The following is a 19,895-nucleotide window of genomic DNA, read 5'->3' as shown; positions in this document are numbered from 1 at the left end:
GCTTACTTAGAAAATCCTAGGGAATAAGCAAAGATACTAATTGCGATAAATAATAAATTCAGCAAAGTTGCAAGCTACAAAATAAACCCTCAAAAATCAACCTAATTTCTAAATAATAATAACAAAATCTAAGAGGGAAGAGAAAGGGAAATTCCTTCCAAACAACCACAGAATACCTAAAGTATCTGGGGATCAATTCACCAAAGCAAACAAAACATTTGTACAGATTTAATGACAAGACGTCCCTAAACATATAAAGAGCATTAAATTGCTGGAGGAATATTCATTGCTCATCAATGGACCACGCCAAAATAATAAAAATGACAATGTTACCAAAGTTAATACATAGTTTAATGCTATACCAATCAAACTATCAAAGAGATACTTTACAGGACCAGATAAAATTTAAAAAAATCACTTGGAGAAAATAAAAGATCCAGACTACCAAAGAAAATAATGAAAACAGGCAGGGATGAAGAGGGAATGGCACAATCAGATCTTAAACTATATTATAAAGCAGCAGTTATCAATACCATTTGGTACTGGTTTTAAAAATACAGAAGTAGATCAATGGAAAAGACTAAACAATGGAGAATCTGAAAGAAGAGAACTCAATGACTCTGTATTCAATAAAATGGAAGACAAATAACTTAGGAAAGAACTCCCTATTTGATTAAAAACTACTTAGCAATTTAGCAGAAATTGAGCTTAGATCAATACCTTACCCCATAGTCCACAATATATATGGATTGTTACTGTTGTAGTTCAGTCGATTCAGTCATGTCCAATTCTTCATGACCACATTTGGGTTTGTTTTTTTTTTAAAAGATACTGGAATGTTTTGTCATTTCCTTCTCCAGCTCACTGTCCAGATGAGGAAACTGAGGCAAATAAGGTTAAATGACTTACCCAGGATTACACAGCTAGTAAGGATCTGAGGCCAGATTTGAATTTGAGAAGATGAGTCCTCTTGACTTCAGGCCCAGCACTCTATCTACTGCACCACTAGCTGCCCCTTTCATATGGATCCGTGACATTAATATTGAAGATCATAATATTAAAAAATTAGGAGAAGCCGATCATATACTTTTCACAGCTATAGGCAGGAAATGTATTCTTAGTTAAACAAAAGAGAGAGGAGATAGATAACTTTGATCACATGAAACTGAAAAGCTTCTGCACAAACAAAATTAATGCATAAAAAGGAAGGTGGTCAAATGGAAAAAAATTTTGAATAAAATTTCTCTGCTTTGGTATCTTATATATACAATATCTCTCCACAGCTATATCTATATGTATAGATATAGACATAACCAAAAGCCATTGTCCAATGGTCTAAGAATACAAATAATTTTTTCTCCTAAGAAGATCCATATGAAAGAATGCTCCAAATCACTAAGAAATGAAAATCAAAACAACATCATGGTTTCACTTCACACTCAGAAAACTGGTAAAGATAACCAAAAAGATAAACAAAAACCAAAACCATGTTGGCAGGGTGGTGGAAGATAAGTACACTAGTACAATGTTAGTGAAGCTATGAATCAGGATAACCAATTTGGAATTATAAAAATAAAGTAACTAAAATATCCATACCTTTGACTCAGAGATTCTATTACTAGGTCTACATCCCAAGAAGACCACTGATGAGAAAAAAGTCCCCATAAACATCAAAAAGCAGCACTTTTTATGATGCTAAAAAATTGGAAACAAAGTAGGTGTCCATTGATTAGGGATGGCTAAACAAACTGTTGTAGTGTGTAAAAGTAATGAAATATTACTGCGCTGTAAAAAGTGATTTATTTGATGAATACAGAGAATCATGGGAACATCTACATTAACTTATGCAGAAAAAAGCAAGCAGTCAAGAAAACAATGTACTGTACACAATGACTTCAACAATGTAAGTGGAAAGAACAAAATTCAAAAGTAAATGTTGCAAAATTATAAAGAATAATCATAGTTCAAAAGAAGAAATGAGAAGACTCCCTTATCCCAATCCCTTGTAGAGATATACTAGAAGTATTTCACATTGCATATATTTTCAGACCTTTGTTGTGAAGTATGGATCAATTATGATGAATTTTTCCTGTACTTTTCTTTCGTCTTTAAAAAAATACTATTTGTTACATAGGATGGTCATTTGGGAGAGGAGAGGGATACTGAGGAAAGCTAACACGTAAAAAAAAAAACAGCCATAAATACGCATTTTAATAAAAACACTAAAAAAAGTACACAATGACTACAATAATTTAAGTAGAAACACACACACACACACACACACATCAAAAGTGAATGTTGCAAAAGAACAAAAAGGCTACACAAAAGACATAAAAGAAGACATCCCCCCACCTCATCCCTCTGCAAAGGATGGAAGGCCAAGTGCTGTCCACTGCACATATTTTCAGACAATTCTCATATACTGATTAATTGAGCTTATTTTTTTTCCTCTTTTTTTTGTTTTTTTTTTAATCTCTAAAAAAATAATATACGTTACATGAAATAGTTCTCTGGGAAGGGGAAGAACATTGGGGAAATTATGGTGTAAAACAAAGACATCAATAAAAACTTATTTTTTAAAAAGCAAATACAGATTATCCACAGAGAGCAAGATTAGAATACATCAAATAGGCAACTTCAAGAAAATCTCTAGTTACTCCATATTAAAAACAACATTTATATTTTTTAAAAACTCAAAATATTAATTTCTTTAAATTTAAATTCTCATCAGAAACCGGTAATTAGTTGGGCATCTATATTCATGGCACTGTACAGGGATGTAAAGAAGAAAAGATAGCAGCAAACCAATAACTTCCTTTGGTTAACAGAAAGTTATTTAGTTAGTACAGATGGTCTATGGAAACAGAATATTTGCATAAGTGATTCGGAAACCTACACTCAGTTACTTACTGAATTGTGGTTACAGTTCCTATTAATAGTACTATGTGGCTTACTTTCTAAACGAAGTGCACAACATCAAACAAGTGAACGGTTGGGTAAACCTTTCTTTAAAAGTCTTTTTCCAATTGAAATTTGGGGGAGTTTGTGGTTTACCACAAAACCATAGTGCATAAATAGCAAATAAAAGCAGCACTCAACCAATCATTAGTGCTTATTTTCAAATATATGTGCTTTCAAATATACCACAGCTTTGCTTTAAAAGAAAACAAAAACTGCCCATTACTACACCTTGAACCAAACAGTATCCTAGTCGAATGTTTTACTACAGTAATCCCAATAAATATTTTTGATTAGTAAAAGAAATATCATATTAAATAGGCTTGAATATTGTGTTCAAAATGACATCAATATAAACATAATAAACCACAATAACAATAAGAAACTAAATATTGTGTAATTATAATGACCAAGCTTATCCACAAAAAGACAGAAGAATGCACCTCCTTCCCTCTGTAGAGGTAAGGGAATATAGGTTTGGAATTCTGAATATAAGGTTACATTTGGTTGGTATGCTGATTAGTTTTGATGAACATTTTTTCCGCTTTCTTTTTTATATGATTCTTTGAGGGGAGAGAGGGATATATTTGGAAATAAAGGTGATATAAAAACAAAAGCTATCTTTAAAAATAATCTTTTAAAAAGAGAACAACAAATAAATGTATAGATTAAAATATATCTCTAACTGTAAGCTTATATACAAAAAAGCACTGTAAAAGACATCAGGTCTGACTAGAAAAGGAGATGGATTGATCAAGAAGATAGAGTAACTTAATAGATGGAAAACCTGAGTGCTACACCAGCAGCAATAAAAATATTGCAAATAGCAGAGGAAGACCTCCAAATGTTGGATAGATCCTCTATATGAAAAGATATGGACAAAGACTAATGCTGAAGAATGCTTCCTTACACTTGGCAGAGAAATGATGGATTAGAAATGCAGAACAAGACACTTTTCCAGTCTCAGACAATGCACTGATTTATTTTGCTTGATTATACTTAATGTGTTACAGAGGAAAGCTTCTGTTCAGAGAAAGGGACGGTGGGGTATATAACTGGTAGGCAGAGATACAGATGCAAAAAAGAAGATAATAGTATTAATGAAACATTTTTAAAACTACACTACAAGGTCAGTTCAGAAGAAGACATAAAAAGGACAATTTAAGGAGAGTTTTACTATTATGTTAGATTTAATAGAGATTTTTAAGAGACACAGGAGGCTAGGGCTGTGCACTATTCTCCTACCCCAATGGCCAAAGAAACAAGATCCAACGTTCTCTCCTTTTTCCACATCTCTCCTCCTCCTGCTCAACCCAGAAAAACAGTTTATTAAGGCCTAACACCCAGGCCTTCATTTTGCAAAAGCTGCTTTGCAGAATAGAGATAGAATTGATTCCATGATTCCTATTAAGTTGACAACATGAACAGATAAAAAGCCTATGACACACCCCAGCAAAAATCTGAAGGGGATCCCAGATGAAATAATTAAGAATTCCCCGCCAGCCCTTCTCAAAAACAAAAACAAAAAACAAAAGAAAACAAATCAGAAAAGCCTCTATTCACTCCAGAAAAAAAGGAGGCAAGAAGCCAGCAGTGTCTAGGAGAAAGGCTGCACCAGGAAGCCAGCCACCCCAGTAAAGGGACCGAAGCCTGCAGGCTTGGGACTGCACTGGGGAAAAGACCGGTAAACATTTAAAAAATAGAACACAATGAAAAAATATTGTGGATTAAAGGAAGCTCAACAGGTAAACCCAGACAAAAAGAGTGACTCCACAACAAATAGTAGTAGAGCCACAGGAAGGGAAAAAAAAGCTTAGCCACAAGGACTGTAAAAATGACTCAAAGAAATGAAGCAAGATACAAAAAAAAAACTGAAATTAAAACTCTGGAGAAAAAGATTGAAGAATAAATAATTTAGCATAGAAGATAAAATTGTTACCCAAATATTAAGTACATATAAATCAGATCTCAATGACTCCATGAGACAATAGGAAATAAATATTCAAAGTCAAACAAACTGGAGAAAAAGAAGAAAGGTATCTACTATGAAAAACTGACAGTTTAAAATAAAGATAGTTTAAAAATCATCAGATACCCTGAGAACCATTACTAAACTAGGAAGAAAAGAAGGAATAAGCCTACTTTGTGCCAGGTACTGTGCTAAGGGCAAATATCTCATTTAATCTTCACAACCACCCAGTGAGGTGCTGTTATTAGGCACATTTCATAATTCGGAAACTGAGGCAGACAGAGGTTAAGTGATTTGCCCAGGGTCACACAGGTATGGCATTTCTCAGGCTGAATTTAAACTTAGGTCTTCCTGACTCCAGGCCCAGCGTTCTATCCACTGCACAATTTAGGTGCCTCATGAACACATTAGAAAATCAGGGAAAGAGTTATTATTCACATTTATAGATAAATGAGTTCTTGACCAAAGGCTAAAGAGGATCACGAGAACATCACAATAGATAGTTTTAATTATATAAAACTGAAAAAATTCTGCACAAACAAAATAGAGTTAGAATTAGAAGGAAAGCTATTAAACTGAGGAGGGAAATCTTTGTAGCAAATTTCTTCAATAAAGACTTGATATCTACGATTAAAGAATTGATTCAAACATAGAAGAACAAGAGCCATTCCCCAATAAGTACTATGTCACAGGATATAAACAGGCAGTTCTCAAAAGAAAAAATGCTAGCAATTACCAACCATGCAAAAAAATGTCCAAATCACATAAGAGAAATGTAAATTAAAACAACTCTGGAGCTCTACCTCCCACCAACCAGACTGGCAAAGGTGACTAAAAAAAAAAAGAAAAGAAAAGAAAACTAACAATTGTTGGAGGGACTGTGTGGGAGAACAGACACAGTTATTCCATGCTGGCAGAGCTGTGAATTGATTCAACCTCTCTGGAAACAATTTGGAACTATATCCAAACTGTCACTAAACTTGACATACCTTTGATCCAGTGATACCCCTACTAGACTTAAACTTCAAAGAGATAAAAGAGAAAAAGTACCCCTGTGCACAAAAATATTTAAATTAGCGCTTTGGGGAGGCAGAATAAAAGAAAAAAAATATATTGAGCTACCTCAACAACCCCTCCAAAGAAACATAAAAAATCCCAGACCTAATCCTAATTGGGATATCCAAGAAAATTAATCATAGTGAGACATCTTTCCAGCACAGATTGGCATAGGAAGGCAAACAAATATCTATGGACACTAGGGATGAGGTCTGGCCAAGCAGAGGTTATGCATCAGGGCAAAAAGAGGCTCCATATCCAGCAGAAAGGGGCCTGATCTTGTGTAGGGTACAGATTGGTGCCAATTGGCTGTTACTGACTATTTCAATTCTGGGTCACAGATCCAAGACGGAATGAAAAGGGGACCTGCATCTGGAGGGGTTGGGGAGACTGTCCTGGTGAGGAGTGGTCATGGGCTCTGGGTTATACACTGAGCAAGAAACAAGCTCAGAAGCAGCTGTGTCACTCAGATACCAGGGGCAGAGTGAGATCTTGCTTCCAGTCTCTACCCTAGTTTGAAGCACAGATAGGCATTACTAGGGCAGGAATCCCAGACCAAGGGCAAGTCTACAATTCTGTCCCTCTAAAACAGAAGAGCTTTCCAGGTGACTGACAGTAGCTGAATTCATCAGCACTCACTGCTGCTTAGACTCAAACCCAGGTCAGAAATTCACATAGCTTAGACTGAGGTGTGGTAGTGATCAGACTTTGCTCTAGATCAGACAACTTTGGAAGCCCTGAAGGTTTTCAGGTCCCCAATTTGTACTGCCTGAGAGGCCTCTTAATAACAATACTCAGTACCCCAAGAAAGTGGCAAAAGAATCAGCCCGCATATTCCCTCCAGAAGTGAGCAAAATCTGGCCCTGACACAAAGTCTGAAGTCAAGAACAGGCTGGAAGAATGAACAAACAAAAAAGAATGCCATCATAAAAAAGCTGTTACAGTGACAGGGACACTAAAGGCACAAACCTAGATATGAACAGGCAGTTTCCAGAAGAAGAACTCAAAATTATCAATAATCACATTAAAACTTCTCTAAATCACTACTGATTAAAGAAATGCAAATTAAAACAACTCTGAAATACCACTCATACCCATCAGACTGGCTAACACAATAGACAAGGAAAAAGAAATGCTAGAGGGGATGTGGAAAAATTGCACTAATACACTGTTAACAGAGTTGTGAACTAATCAACCATTCTAAAGAAAAATTTGGAACTACGCCCAAAGGGCTATAAAACTGTGCATACCCTTTGATCCAGCAATACCACCTGTATTCCCAAATGAGCAAAGGAGAGGGAAAAGGACCTATTTGTACAAAAATACAGCAATTCTTTTTGAGGTGGCAAAGAATGGGAAATTGAGGGGATGACCATCAACAGGGAATGGCTGAACAAGTTGTGGTATAAGACTGTGATGGAATACAGTAGTGCTTAAGAAATGACAAGCAAGATAGTTTCAGAAAAACCAGGGAAGACTTATATGAACTGACATAAGCAGAATCAGGAGAATACTGTACACAGCAACAGCAACATTCTAAGGATGATCAAGTATGAAAGACTTAGCAACTCTGGTCAAGACAAAGATCCAAGACAATTCCAAAAGACTCATGCTACAAAATGCTATTCACCTTCAGAGAGAGAACTGATGAACTCTGAATGTAGATTGAAGCACACTTTTTAAACTTTATTTTTCTCATATTTCTTCTTTCACAATATGACTAATACAGAAATATATTTTGCATGACCTCACATGAATAACCAAAATCAAATTGCTTGCATTCTCAAGGAGGGGAGAGGAGCTGGAGGGAGAAAGACAATGAATTTGGAACTCAAAATTTTTAAAAATGATTGCTAGAAAATGTAACTGGGAAATATTTAACAAAATACATGAAAATAATTTTTAAAAAAGACACAAACCTAGAAGAAAATGAACCCAAAACCTCTACAAGAAAAGCCTCAAAGAAAAATTTAAGCTTAGGCACATATTCAACTAGAATTCCTGGAAGAAATGAAGCAAAAGATTAAAAAAGAGTTAAAGAATGTTTTTATAAAGGAAAAGAGAGGGCTGGAAGAAAAAACTGGAAAAGAAATGAGAGCTAAGGAAGAAAGAAATTAAGAGAAGAGCACGGAACAATGAGGCACAAATCTTCACCCACACAATAAAATCCCTGAAAATCAGAATAGAACAAAGAGAAAACAGACTGAGAAGAAATTTAACAATCATTAGACTATGAAAGCCATGTCCAAAAAAAAAAGGAAATAAAAGAAACTAAATATAATATTACAAGAAAACTTCCTATATCTCTTAGAACCAGAGGGCAAAGTGGAAATAGAAAAAAATCTATCCATCACCTCCTAAAAAACCCCAAACTGAAATTCTCATTGCCAAATTCCAGAGCTTCCACATCAAAGAAAAAACACTGCAAGCAGCCAGAAAGAATTCAACTACAGGACAGAGGGAGGATCGAGTGGCTGATCAGAGGGGGATTGTAGGGATTTCTTTGCTGGTGCTGAGGCAGGATTCTCTTGCTTTGCCCGTGCTTGGATCTGGGTCACAGTTCTGGTTGGCAGTCCTGGGGCAAGGAGTGCTGGTGTAGTGGAGCTTGTGGTGGCAGTGAAGAGCAAATCCTCCTCACAGTTCCAAGGCAGAAAGAAAAGAGTGCTTGTGGTCACTCACTGACCACAGCACAGGCCAGGAAAAGATAGACACCTCACCTTTGATCATACCACCTTGGAAGAACTGAAAATTTATACGTCCATAGAATTAGCTCTGAAAACAGCTGTACGAAACCCCTGAAGCCTGGGACAGTACATCCTCCACACGGAAGCAGACCCCTACCTTAACAAAGAGTTTAAAACTCAAGTAATTAGCTGGAATCATGAGCAAACCTCGCAAAAAACAAAAGTCAGACCATAGAATCTTTCTTTGGTAACAAAGAAGATCAAAACATACAACCAGAAGAAGACAACAAAATCAAAGCTCCTATATCCAAAGTCTCCAAGAAAAATATGAATCAGTCCCAGGCCATGGAAGAGCTCAAAACAGATTTTGAGAAGCAAGTAAGAGAAGCAGAGGAAAAACAAATGAGAGTGATGCAAGAAAATCATGAAAAACAAGTCAACAGCTTGCTAAAGGAGACCCAAAATAATACTGAAGAAAATAACACCTTAAAAAATAGACTACCCTAAATGGCAAAAGAGGTCCAAAAAGCCAATAAGAAGAAGAATGCCTTGAAAAACAGAACTGGCCAAATGGAAAAGGAAGTCCAAAAGCTCACTGAAGAAAATACTTCCTTAAAAATTAGAATGAAGCCAATGGAAGCTAATTACTTTGTGAGAAATCAAGAAATTGTAAAACAAAACCAAAAGAATGAAAAAATAGAAGACAATGTGAAATATCTCGTTGGAAAAACAACTGACCTGGAAAACAGATCTAGGAGAGACAATTTTAAAATTATTGGACTACCTGAAAGCCATGATCAAAAAAAGAGCCTAGACATCATCTTTCAAGAAATTATCAAGGAAAATTGCCGATATTCTAGAACCAGAGGGTAAAATAGAAATCGAAAGAATCCACCATCACCTCCTGAAAGACATCCCCAAAGGAAAACCCCTAGGAATATTATAGGCAAATTCCAGACTTCCCAGGTCAAGGAGAAAATATTGCAAGCACCCAGAAAGAAACAATTCAGGTATTGTGGAAACACAATCAGGATAACACAAGATTTAGCAGCTTCTACATTGAGGGAATGGAGAGCTTGGAATACGATTATCACAGAAGGCAAAGGAGATAGGATTACAAGCAAGAATCATCTACCTAGCAAGATTGTGTATAATCCTTCAGGGGAAAAAATGGACATTCACTGAAATAAAGGACTTTCAAGCATTCTTGATGAAGGGAGCAAAGCTGAATAGAAAATTTGACTTTCAAATACAACACTCAAGAGAAGCATGAAAAGGTAAACAGGAAAAGAGAAATTTTAAGGGACTTATTTAAGTTAAACTGTTTACATTCCTACATGGAAAGATGATATTTGTAACTCACGAGACCTTTGTCAGTATTGGGGTAGTTGGAGGGAAAAAACTATATATGGTTGGTTAGATAGACAGATAGAGAGATAGATAGAGAGATAGACAGATGACACAGGATGAGTTGAAAATGAAAGGGTGATATCTAAAAAATAAAATTAAAGGGTGAGAGAAGATTATACTAGGAGAGGGAGAAAGGAAGAGATCTAAAAGTTGAAGGGGATAGCCTCCTGGGAAGACTTGTATGAGCTGATGCAAAGTGAACAGCAGAATTATTTATGAAATGACAAAAATATTTTAATGAAAAATAACTGAAAGACTCAGAATCCTGAGCAGGACATATACACACATATGTATGCATGCATGCATGTATTATATGTGTATGTGTTTGTTTGGACACAGCCAATGTGGAAATTTGTTTTACTTGAGTATTTTTTCTTCTCTCTCAAATTCACTCCTGATTCTGGACTTCTCCACCTCTACCCTACCTGCCTTCTCACCCTGGAGATGCTTCCATTCCTGCAGCCGTGTACTCCCAATGGAAAGTTCTGATCTACCATCTGGATTAAGTGCTCATGTTCATTTCTCTCTCAGTTCTGCTCTTGCCTCTACAGACTTTTTATGTTTATAAGAAGGATTTTGTTTTCCTTTCATCAGGGGGTAGGGGTGCTGCATGGAGGGGGGTAAGAAAAGGTGGATTTTTGCTGATTGAAAAAAATAAATTTTAATTTAAAAGAACAAAGCAGAATTTTTTTTGTTGTAGGAAAGAGCTAGAACTAAAAATAAGTGTCTATCAATTACAGAATGACTGAACAAATTATGGTATATGAAAATGTGATAGAATATGATAATGTGCCATAAGAAATGGGGACATAGGGACAGCTAGGTGGTGCTAGGTTCCAGTCAGGAGGACCTGCATTCAAAACCAGCCTCAGACCAAACACTTGACACTTACTAGCTGTGTGACCCTGGGAAAGTCTCTGAACCCCAACTGCCTTAAAAAAAAAAAGAGACATAGATTCAAAGAAACCTGGGAGGACTTGTATAAATTAATGGAGAGTAAGGTTATCAGAAGCAAGAGAACAATTTATATTATGACTATGCCATAAATGAAAAAAACTATGAGAAAATTGAGAACTATGATAGATGCAATGATCAAAAACAACTTCAGGGACTAATGATGACTTCTTGGCAGAGAGGTAAAGAAAGAGACCTACATTTTTAGACATGGTCAATGCTAGATTATTCTCATTTGTTATGAGAGAGCTTTTTTAAGAGGGGGAGGCACTTATAAAGAGGAATTAAGGTATGTTAATAGTGAAACAAAAAAACCCCCCATAAGTGATAGTAACACCCCCCCAAACACACACACACACACACACACACACACACACACAAAGTTCAAAAAGGGACTTACATAGATAAACAGGGCAGAACTGGAACTATCATAATAAATGTAATATATACTTTAAAAAAATAAAGTTGTACATAATAGAGATTCACAGTGTCATATACAATCCCCTGTTCTTAATTACATAAGGAAATATTCATATTTATTGATAATGGCCAGGTTCGTATTTTTTAACTTATGTTAAACATATACTTTTAAAAAGATACACAATAGTTCAAAATTTCAGATACAATCTTCTTTTCTACATTGTTTACTGAAATGTTAAATTTGGCTAAGTTCATAATAAAAATGTAAAATAAAAGAAAGATATCAATCACATAGAATAGGAAAGGGAAAGGTTAAGAGACATAGAGATGAGAGTATGCATCCAATGAAGTATCAAAGAAACAACAAAATTTTAAAGCCACTTATTTTAACTACCTTTTCTATTTCTCTCTGTGTAGCTCCTTCTTTTTTCAAACGTTCTTGTTCTAGACACTTGGCATTATAATTTTCCTTGGATTTTTGGAGGGCCTGAGTTATACTCTGAATATTTTGTACAGCTTCTAGAGTTCCTGCAACTTCTTCCTTAGTCTGTTAAACAACAAACAATTCATCAAAATGATATAATAACAGGAAAACAATATTTAACAATATATTCTTTGGTAAGAGAAAAGGGATACCTTTTTGTGAGATTTTAATTGTTCTTCTCCATACTTCTGTACTTCCTTTATTAGTTCTTGTAACTTTCGAACAAGTTCCAAGTGGCAGCTTGCTAATTTTTCTGTTGATGATTTAAATACATCCCACACAGGTGCAAATGTTCTAGAAAAAAATTACAAATAATCAATGATATGCTTAGGTCTAAACTTATATCTTAATTCTATATTACTATTTTTTCTCAATTTTAACAAATATTAATTCAAAATAAACACAAAGGCATTCTAAAGACTAATCCAAGTTACCTGATCATTAACTATTTTTTTTCTCTCCCAGAACTACTCCTGATTCTGGACTTCTCCATCTCTACTCCATCTGCCTTCTCACCCTCGAGATGTTACCATCTCTGCAGCCCTGCACTCCAAATGGTGAGTTCCTCTTGACCACAATCTACATGTGAGTAAGTGCTCATGCTTATTTCTCTCCCAGCTCTGCTCCTGCCTCTCCACTTTTACATTCTCTCCTCCACACCCTCCAAAATGGGGAAGAAACGGCCTCACAGCCTTAGATGTCTATATATCAATTCCCAAAGTCCAGATCATAAACAAAGCAAGCTAGAGATCTCCAAAACCGAAGGTAATTGTGGCCTTATGGGTATCTCTGAGACTTGCTAGAAGATCTGATGGTACAATGGATAGAGTACTAAATCTGAAGTCAGCTACTACTTAGCAACTCTGCGACTATGTACAAGTCCCTTAACCTCACTAAGCTTCAGGTTCCACATCTTTAAAAATGAGGAGGCTGTTAGACGACTTCTAAGGCCCCTTCCAATTCTAAAGCTATGACTCTATAATTCATGACAGTCTATAGCAATGGAAGGGATAATTTTTTTTTTTGCTTTTTGGTGAGGCAATCAGTGTTAAGTGACTTGCTCAGGGTCACACAGCTAGTAAGTGTCAAGTGTCTGAGGTGAGATTTTGAACTCAGGTCTTCCTGAATCCAGGTCCAATGCTCTATCCACTGAACCATCTAGCTGCCCCAAAGGGATAAAATTTTATGGAAAAAGAAGAGATTAAATAGGAGAAGCAGAGCAGCAATATAAAGATCCATCTGTGTAGAAAACCATGAACCTGAAAAGAGGAGCACTGTAGAAAACATCTGAGTGAGGACCTAAGAAAGAAGGAAAAAAAGTGATTTTGTAGTGAGAGTACAGGTCAAATTGTAGACCAACCTGAGGAAATGAATGAAGAAGTTAAATACAGGTAAGTATAAAATTCTATGCTTAGGTTTAAAAAAAACCAAACCCAACAACTATATAAACATAGGATGAGGCAAGACTTAACCAAAATACACTTAACGGGGAAAAAGAAATAGTGGTTCTGTGGAATACAAATACAATATGAGTTGGTCGTGTCTGTACCTCTGCAGCAGCAAAAAAAGTTAATGCCCTCTTAGGCAACATTAAGAGAAAGAGAAAAGGTGTACAGAGCAAGAAAGGAGATATTCAACCTAAGCAGTACCTAATGGCATCTCCAGTAATTTATTCTTGATGCCCTATTTTTGAAGGGACAGCATGGTACAATAGGAAGAATACATGTGAAATGGGTATCATGTGTCTTGCCTTCTCAATGGAGTAAGGGATGGGAGAGGTGGGGAGAAACTAGAAATGAAAATAAAAATTTTTTAAAGAATACTGCATTTTAGTCAAACTAAAGAGAAAGTAAGTTTTAACTTTTTTTTTTAATTATGGCAGAACAATTTAAGTCTCTTTAGGGAAATTTAAAGATCATTCTATATTCTTTGCATAAACCCATAACAACATATCACTAAAAAACTGTTAAGTATACAAATTGTTTAATAAAAGTAGGAAATACCAAATGTCTGATTCATTTCAAATCTACTAACTGATTTAAAATATGTTTTCTACTTAAACTGCACCATCTCCCAAAACTAAAAACCTTAGGGCATATATAGTTATCCTATTAATCAGAATACAAACTGCCCTCTCCAACCCCATCCCCCAACCTGGCTTGCATAAAATCTGTGGGCAGCCTATAATTACATATTAGAGTAATAAACACTGAGGAATAAGGTCTCCCCTGCAGCAGCAGGACCAGTAACAACAGCTTGCCACAACATGCTAAAGGATCCTAAGCCAGACACCAGATAGTGGTGTCATAATGTAAAAGAAGGAGATGCTCCTACCACGCGTTCTCCCAATAATGTCCTGCATCGTTCCTCTTATCCCCTTAAAACAGGAGTTCTTAACCTTTTCTCTGTTATGGACCACTCAGGCAGTCTGCCAAAGCCTATGGACCATCCTCAGAATAATGCTTTTAAATTCATAAAATAAAATACAGATTGCAAAGAAAATCATTTACATTGAAATAAAGTTTAAAAATATTTTTTAAAAACATGTTTACGGACCCTAGGTTAAGAACTTCTGCTTTAGACATAGAAATCTCACAGAAAAACTCATCAACTCATATCTCTCTCCTGTTTGCCCTAGACAAGAAAGAACGCTAGGTATGAGTTGTAGAAAGTGGTAAAAAGGGAGTTAATCTCCCTAAAAAGCATACTTTGTCCTGTGGCTTAGCCTCTACTTGAAGAGGAGACTATACAGAATTCTGTATTACTGAAAAAAGTAATAAAGTAGGGAGAGAGGGATAACAGACCCCACAGATTATTTGGGTTTCCAAACTTTGCAAATGATTCAGGTACTGCCCTGGGTGTAGAATGAGAGGTTGTGGAATGATCCATATGTATTAGCTTCCTCCTTGGCCAGGAATAACCAATTTTTCATGCCTGTTTGCTATTCAAAATTTTCCCACTTTCTCAGATTCTTTTTACCTGCTATAACGTAAAATTTTTGTGGAACAGAAGCTTATTTGCTTTTAGAAAAGAAAAGCTACATGCTTCTCCTAAGTAGACTGTGTTTTTACCACAGAAATTTTTCATTGTATACCTATTTTTTTTTCCTTTCAATGAGAGCTCATAAGAGACATGGCCTATATGTAGGGTTATCAATATACTGACATAAACAATATACTTTACATAGATACACACAAAATCATGCAAAAAGAGGAACAAACTATATTAACTTACCCAAGTTGTGTATAATTGCTTGCTGATTTTGCTAGTTTCGTCATTGACCGTGAATATGCCTCTTCTATTGTAGCCCTGTTTAAAAAGAAATAAAGTTCCCATAACATTACTTACAGTTTAGTGCCTTAAAAATATCAAGCTAGAAGACCTATATTAGTACCAGAGATAATTCAAATTACTATATCAAAAATAAGCATATTTTTTACCATGATTTTCTTTTCCAGATTCAAATGCTTTTACAAGCAGATCAGAATATAAGGAGCTAATTAATATTTATATCTAGTCTAAAAGGATGCATGGAACCTATAATTAACTACAATATAGTTACCTCTTCCCTCTTTTATATAGTAGTACTCGGTGATTACAACAGGAAACTGAAGAGTGATGCTTAGGTTCTCTACTACTGAATCACCATGCTAAATCATTTGGTAAAACACTTATTAATTCTACAATACGCTTTACATACTTTTATTAGTCCTTACAACTGATATAGGTCATTATCACACTCATTTTACAGATCAGGAAACTGAGGACCAGTGATGTGCCCCAACTTATATCTACTAGCCTCACAAATCAAAATTTATTGTGCTAGAAAATTGTGGTTTATACATTTATTATTCAGTTTAAGTTTCTGGGTTGCTTCAGGATAAGAAGGGAGTATCAAGGAAGGATACAAGGGAAACCAGTCCTTTCCACAAAGTCTGAGGCTATGCATATAAATTTCTGGAAATGAGCTAGAAAAACCATTTGCCCCTATCAACACATAGGAACAAGGACTGACTATAACCTGCTATCTATTTACATGCTTTATTTAAATGACTAATTAATTCCTTTTTAAAGCTTATACTTCTAAATCACAACAAAGTAGGCATAACCACCTAAAGTTATACTAATATGACAAAATGCTATTATAGTTACAATAGAAAAACTAAAAGTAGAGAGACAACCCAATGATCAAAAGAGTGAAAAGAATTGAAATTTTATCATCTATATCTTCAAAAAGTTGATGCAACTAAAATTAGGGAGTAGTTTTCTAAAGACACTTTGACCACAACTTCCTTCCACTTACCTCATAACTGCCTTCGTTTCTGTGGCAATATCCCATCCCAGTGTCTCCTATACATTTTTTCTCAATCTCCCTCTCCCTGACCCCAAATTATAGAGAGACGTTCTAAAAAGATCAAATCCTAGGCCCTGTTTTCCTTTTCTTTATACTCTCCCCTTGGAAAGCACATCTATCTATTCTTCTAACCATCTTCTGAGATCACAGGATTACAAATCTGAGAACTGAAAAGATAGTGGTGACTTCAAAGGAAATAGGGAAGGTTGGAAGAGGAGAAGATTTAGGAGGAAAGGTAATGATTTACATTCCAGACATACTGAATTTAAGATATCTCCAGAACATCGAGTTTGAAATGTCCAAAAGACAACTGGTGATGCAGAACTGAAGCTCAGAGTCATCTTCAAAGTCATTTCAAAGATGACAGTTAAACTCACGGGATCTTATGAAGTTCCAAAAGAAAGAGAGAGTCTTAAAAGAAGGGAAGAAGACCCAGGAAACAGCCTTGGAGAAAACCCACAGCCTAGGGAGAAATGATGAAGATGATGAGTCAGCAAAAGAGATTAAAGAGTTGGTGAACGAGGAGAGAAAAATGTCATGAAAAGAGAGGGAAGAAAGAATGCCCAGGAAAACAAGCTGGTCAACAGGGTCAAATGGGTTTAGAAAGAAGGTTTAGAGCTGAAAAAAGACCATCAGATTTAGCAGTTAACTAATTACTGGTCAATTTCACAGGACAAATGATGAATCATGCTACCCATCCTTAACTGAGAGGTAATGGAAGATGTATCATATAAAATTTTTGGACACAGCCAATGTGGGAATGTTCTGTCTATCCATATTAGTTACAGGGGGAGGAGATGGCAAAGAGAAAATAAATGCTAGTTAACTGAAAATGAGTAAAATGAAATAAAAGTCACAAAAATAAAATTAAGCTGGGCAGTTTTTTTGCGGGGTGGCTAGACAATGGGGTCAAGTGACTGTGTGACAGTCACATAGCTAGTAAGTGTCAAGTGTCTGAGGCTGGATTTGAACTCAGGTCCTCCTGACTCTAGGGCCAGTGGGCAGATTTTTAGAGAGGGATCATTGGTAAGTTTGGAGAGGGCAATTTTAATTGAGTGATAAGGTCAGAAGCCAAACTTCAAGGAGTTGAGAAGACAGAGAGAAAAGAAGGAGAGGCAACAAGAGTAGACAATTTTATCAAGGAGTTGAGCTAAAAAGGGAGAGGAGATATAGGATGATAGCCTGAAGGGAATGGTAAGGTTCAGCAATTTTTCAAAATTTAAGAATGGGGCAGAACTCTCTTAGAGCTAACAATGCTGCTGCTGATATAATGAACATTCCCCAAACCTACAGAACCCACTTCAAGAAGGTCAGCAAGCACCAGCTTCTCACAAAGTGACACAGTACAAGGGTATAGACTTCTTCCACTCAGGGACAAGGGGACTAAGACCAGAAGCAGATAGTAGGGAAATAAAGCCAATTTTTCACAAAGGGGACCATACTGAGGTATGTATGTCTTCAGGTCTTGGAGAAGGCTGGCCATTAAGAGAAAATGTAAGCACAATGAACTGGAAGAAGACCAGAAAAGAAAGGACCAAGTGATCCAGGTCTCAGCTTCACCTTTTTTTCATAATAAAAACAAAATGTTGAAGCTATAACATTTAAATTCTTTGGCCTCATTTGCTGTTTTGGGAGGGAAAAATCTTGAGTCCTATCCTGTGATAGGACCCAACATAGAAAAAGCTAATTAATGCTTGGAGAAGTGGCTGAGCATGTAACTTAGTGAGACACTAAATCACATTTAAATGTGGTTCACACAGTATGTTCTAATGAATCTTAGCAAACGAATAACAAGGGAACACCTCACAGCCTAGCCCAAGGTATAAAACAGTCATACTGGTATCAGCAAATCAACAGTGAAGTCATCATCTTTAAAGGCTCTTTCAAAGTACCATTTCAAAGTACTCTTTCAAAGCATTATCTTAAAGAAATAGCTATTTCCCATATCTACTTGAGTAAAGAGTAATCCTTCAATATAATTTTTTTGGTAAAGAGGTAAAGTTCTAAGCTAAGAGAAGAGAGTGGCAATCAGTCAATCAACAAGTATTTATTAAGTGCCTACCAGGGGTCAGGCATTGTGCTAGGGGCTAGAGATAAATACAAAGAATAAAACAATCCCTACTCTTCAAGGAATAAGTAAGTGCTTAATAAATATTTGTTGATTGACATTCAGTGACCTGTATTAGGGGTTCTTAACTTTTTTTTCATGTCATGGGCATCTTTGGCGGTCTGGTGAAGCCTACAGATCCCCTCTAGGACTAATGTTTTAAAATAATTAAAGAAAATGCAAAATTTCAGATACAGTTTAGTTAAAATAAAGATATAATTTTTCTTTCTTGTTCATATTCAAGGGTCCTTTGGCCCCAGATTAAGAACTACTGTACTGTATAATCTGATTTCCTATTATTTGTTCAGCCAGGTAGCACAGTGGAGAAAGATAAAGCTCTGCACCTGAGTCAGAAAGACCTGACCCTCAAACACTTACTGGTTGTATGATCCTGGGTTAAGCTGCTTAGTCTTTGTCTTCTTCAGTTTCCTCAACTGTAAAATGGGAATAGTAACAGATGGGGACAGTAATAGCACCAACTTCACAAGGCTGTTGTGAAGATTAAATGAGGTATCTGTACAGCACAGTTCCTGGCTCTTAATAAATGTTTTGTTTTCTTCCTTTTCCTCCCTATTTATCCATATGTATCAGCAGTGAAGGTAGTAGAAAGATATGTGGCAAGAGAAAGTGAGCCAAATCTCACCTTTGATACTTCTGACACATACTGGTTATATGACTCTGAAAAAGTCACTTAAATCTCTCAGTGTTCCAAAGAATTATCTAAATTATGAGTTGCAAAGTAGTTGCGGATATGCATTCTTCACCTGGAATTTTTGCCTACATTCATGATATCACAAGTCTGGATTTTTTCCTTTATCCTCACATAGAGAAATGGTTCTTAATCTGGGGTCCGTGAACTTTTTTTTTAATATTTTGAAAACCATATTTCAACATACTTGGTTTCCTTTGTAATCCTAGGTGTTTTGTTTTATGCATTTAAAAGCATTATTCTGAAGGGGTTCATTAGGCTTCACCAGACTCCCCAAAAGACCCCATGACACAAAAAAGGTTAAGAACTCTAAGCAGCAGCATCATAGAACTTATATAGCACTATGTACCAGGCACTATGTTGAGCACTTTACATTGTTATCTCATTCAATCCTCACAACAACTCTACAACACAGGCATTATATTGATCCTCACTTTACAAATGAGGAAAGCTGAGGCAAAGAGAGATTAAGTGACTTGCCCAGAGTCACATAGCTACTAAATATCTGAGGCCACATTTGAACTTGGGTCTTCCTGACTCGAGGCTCAATGCTCTATCCACTATACCACCAAGCTGCCCCTACAAAGGAAGATCACCATTCCCTAAAATTATTCATCTCCATCCCTTTTCCTAAATTTATGTGCAATGTTTGGGGATAACTAGATTGCCTTCCTCTCCATGTATTCAATTTCTACTCCTCATTCATAGATTAGCTCATTTCTTCCATTAAGTTTTCCCTAACAAATCCAGCCAACATGCCTTTTTGTCTACATCAAACATTTGGGTGCCT

The 19,895-nt window shown here is 36.0% G+C and overlaps 1 protein-coding gene across 1 annotated transcript in view; it reads right to left on the bottom strand.

Moving 5' to 3' along the window:
* The window catches only part of FCHO2 (FCH and mu domain containing endocytic adaptor 2), a 148,747-nt gene that overhangs the window by 105,097 nt on the left and 23,755 nt on the right, over positions 1 to 19,895 (bottom strand). Inside the window, 3 exon segments of the mRNA XM_020998360.1 lie at positions 11,846 to 11,998; positions 12,088 to 12,229; positions 15,170 to 15,244. Of these exon segments, the coding sequence (XP_020854019.1) occupies positions 11,846 to 11,998; positions 12,088 to 12,229; positions 15,170 to 15,244 (370 nt within the window).

This window comes from Phascolarctos cinereus, unplaced genomic scaffold (genome assembly GCF_003287225.1).
Source record: "Phascolarctos cinereus isolate Bilbo 61053 unplaced genomic scaffold, phaCin_HiC Scaffold_4;HRSCAF=312, whole genome shotgun sequence".
NCBI lineage: Eukaryota > Metazoa > Chordata > Mammalia > Diprotodontia > Phascolarctidae > Phascolarctos > Phascolarctos cinereus.
Note: the sequence above shows the minus strand (reverse complement) of the source record. Positions and strands in the feature narration are given on the sequence as shown.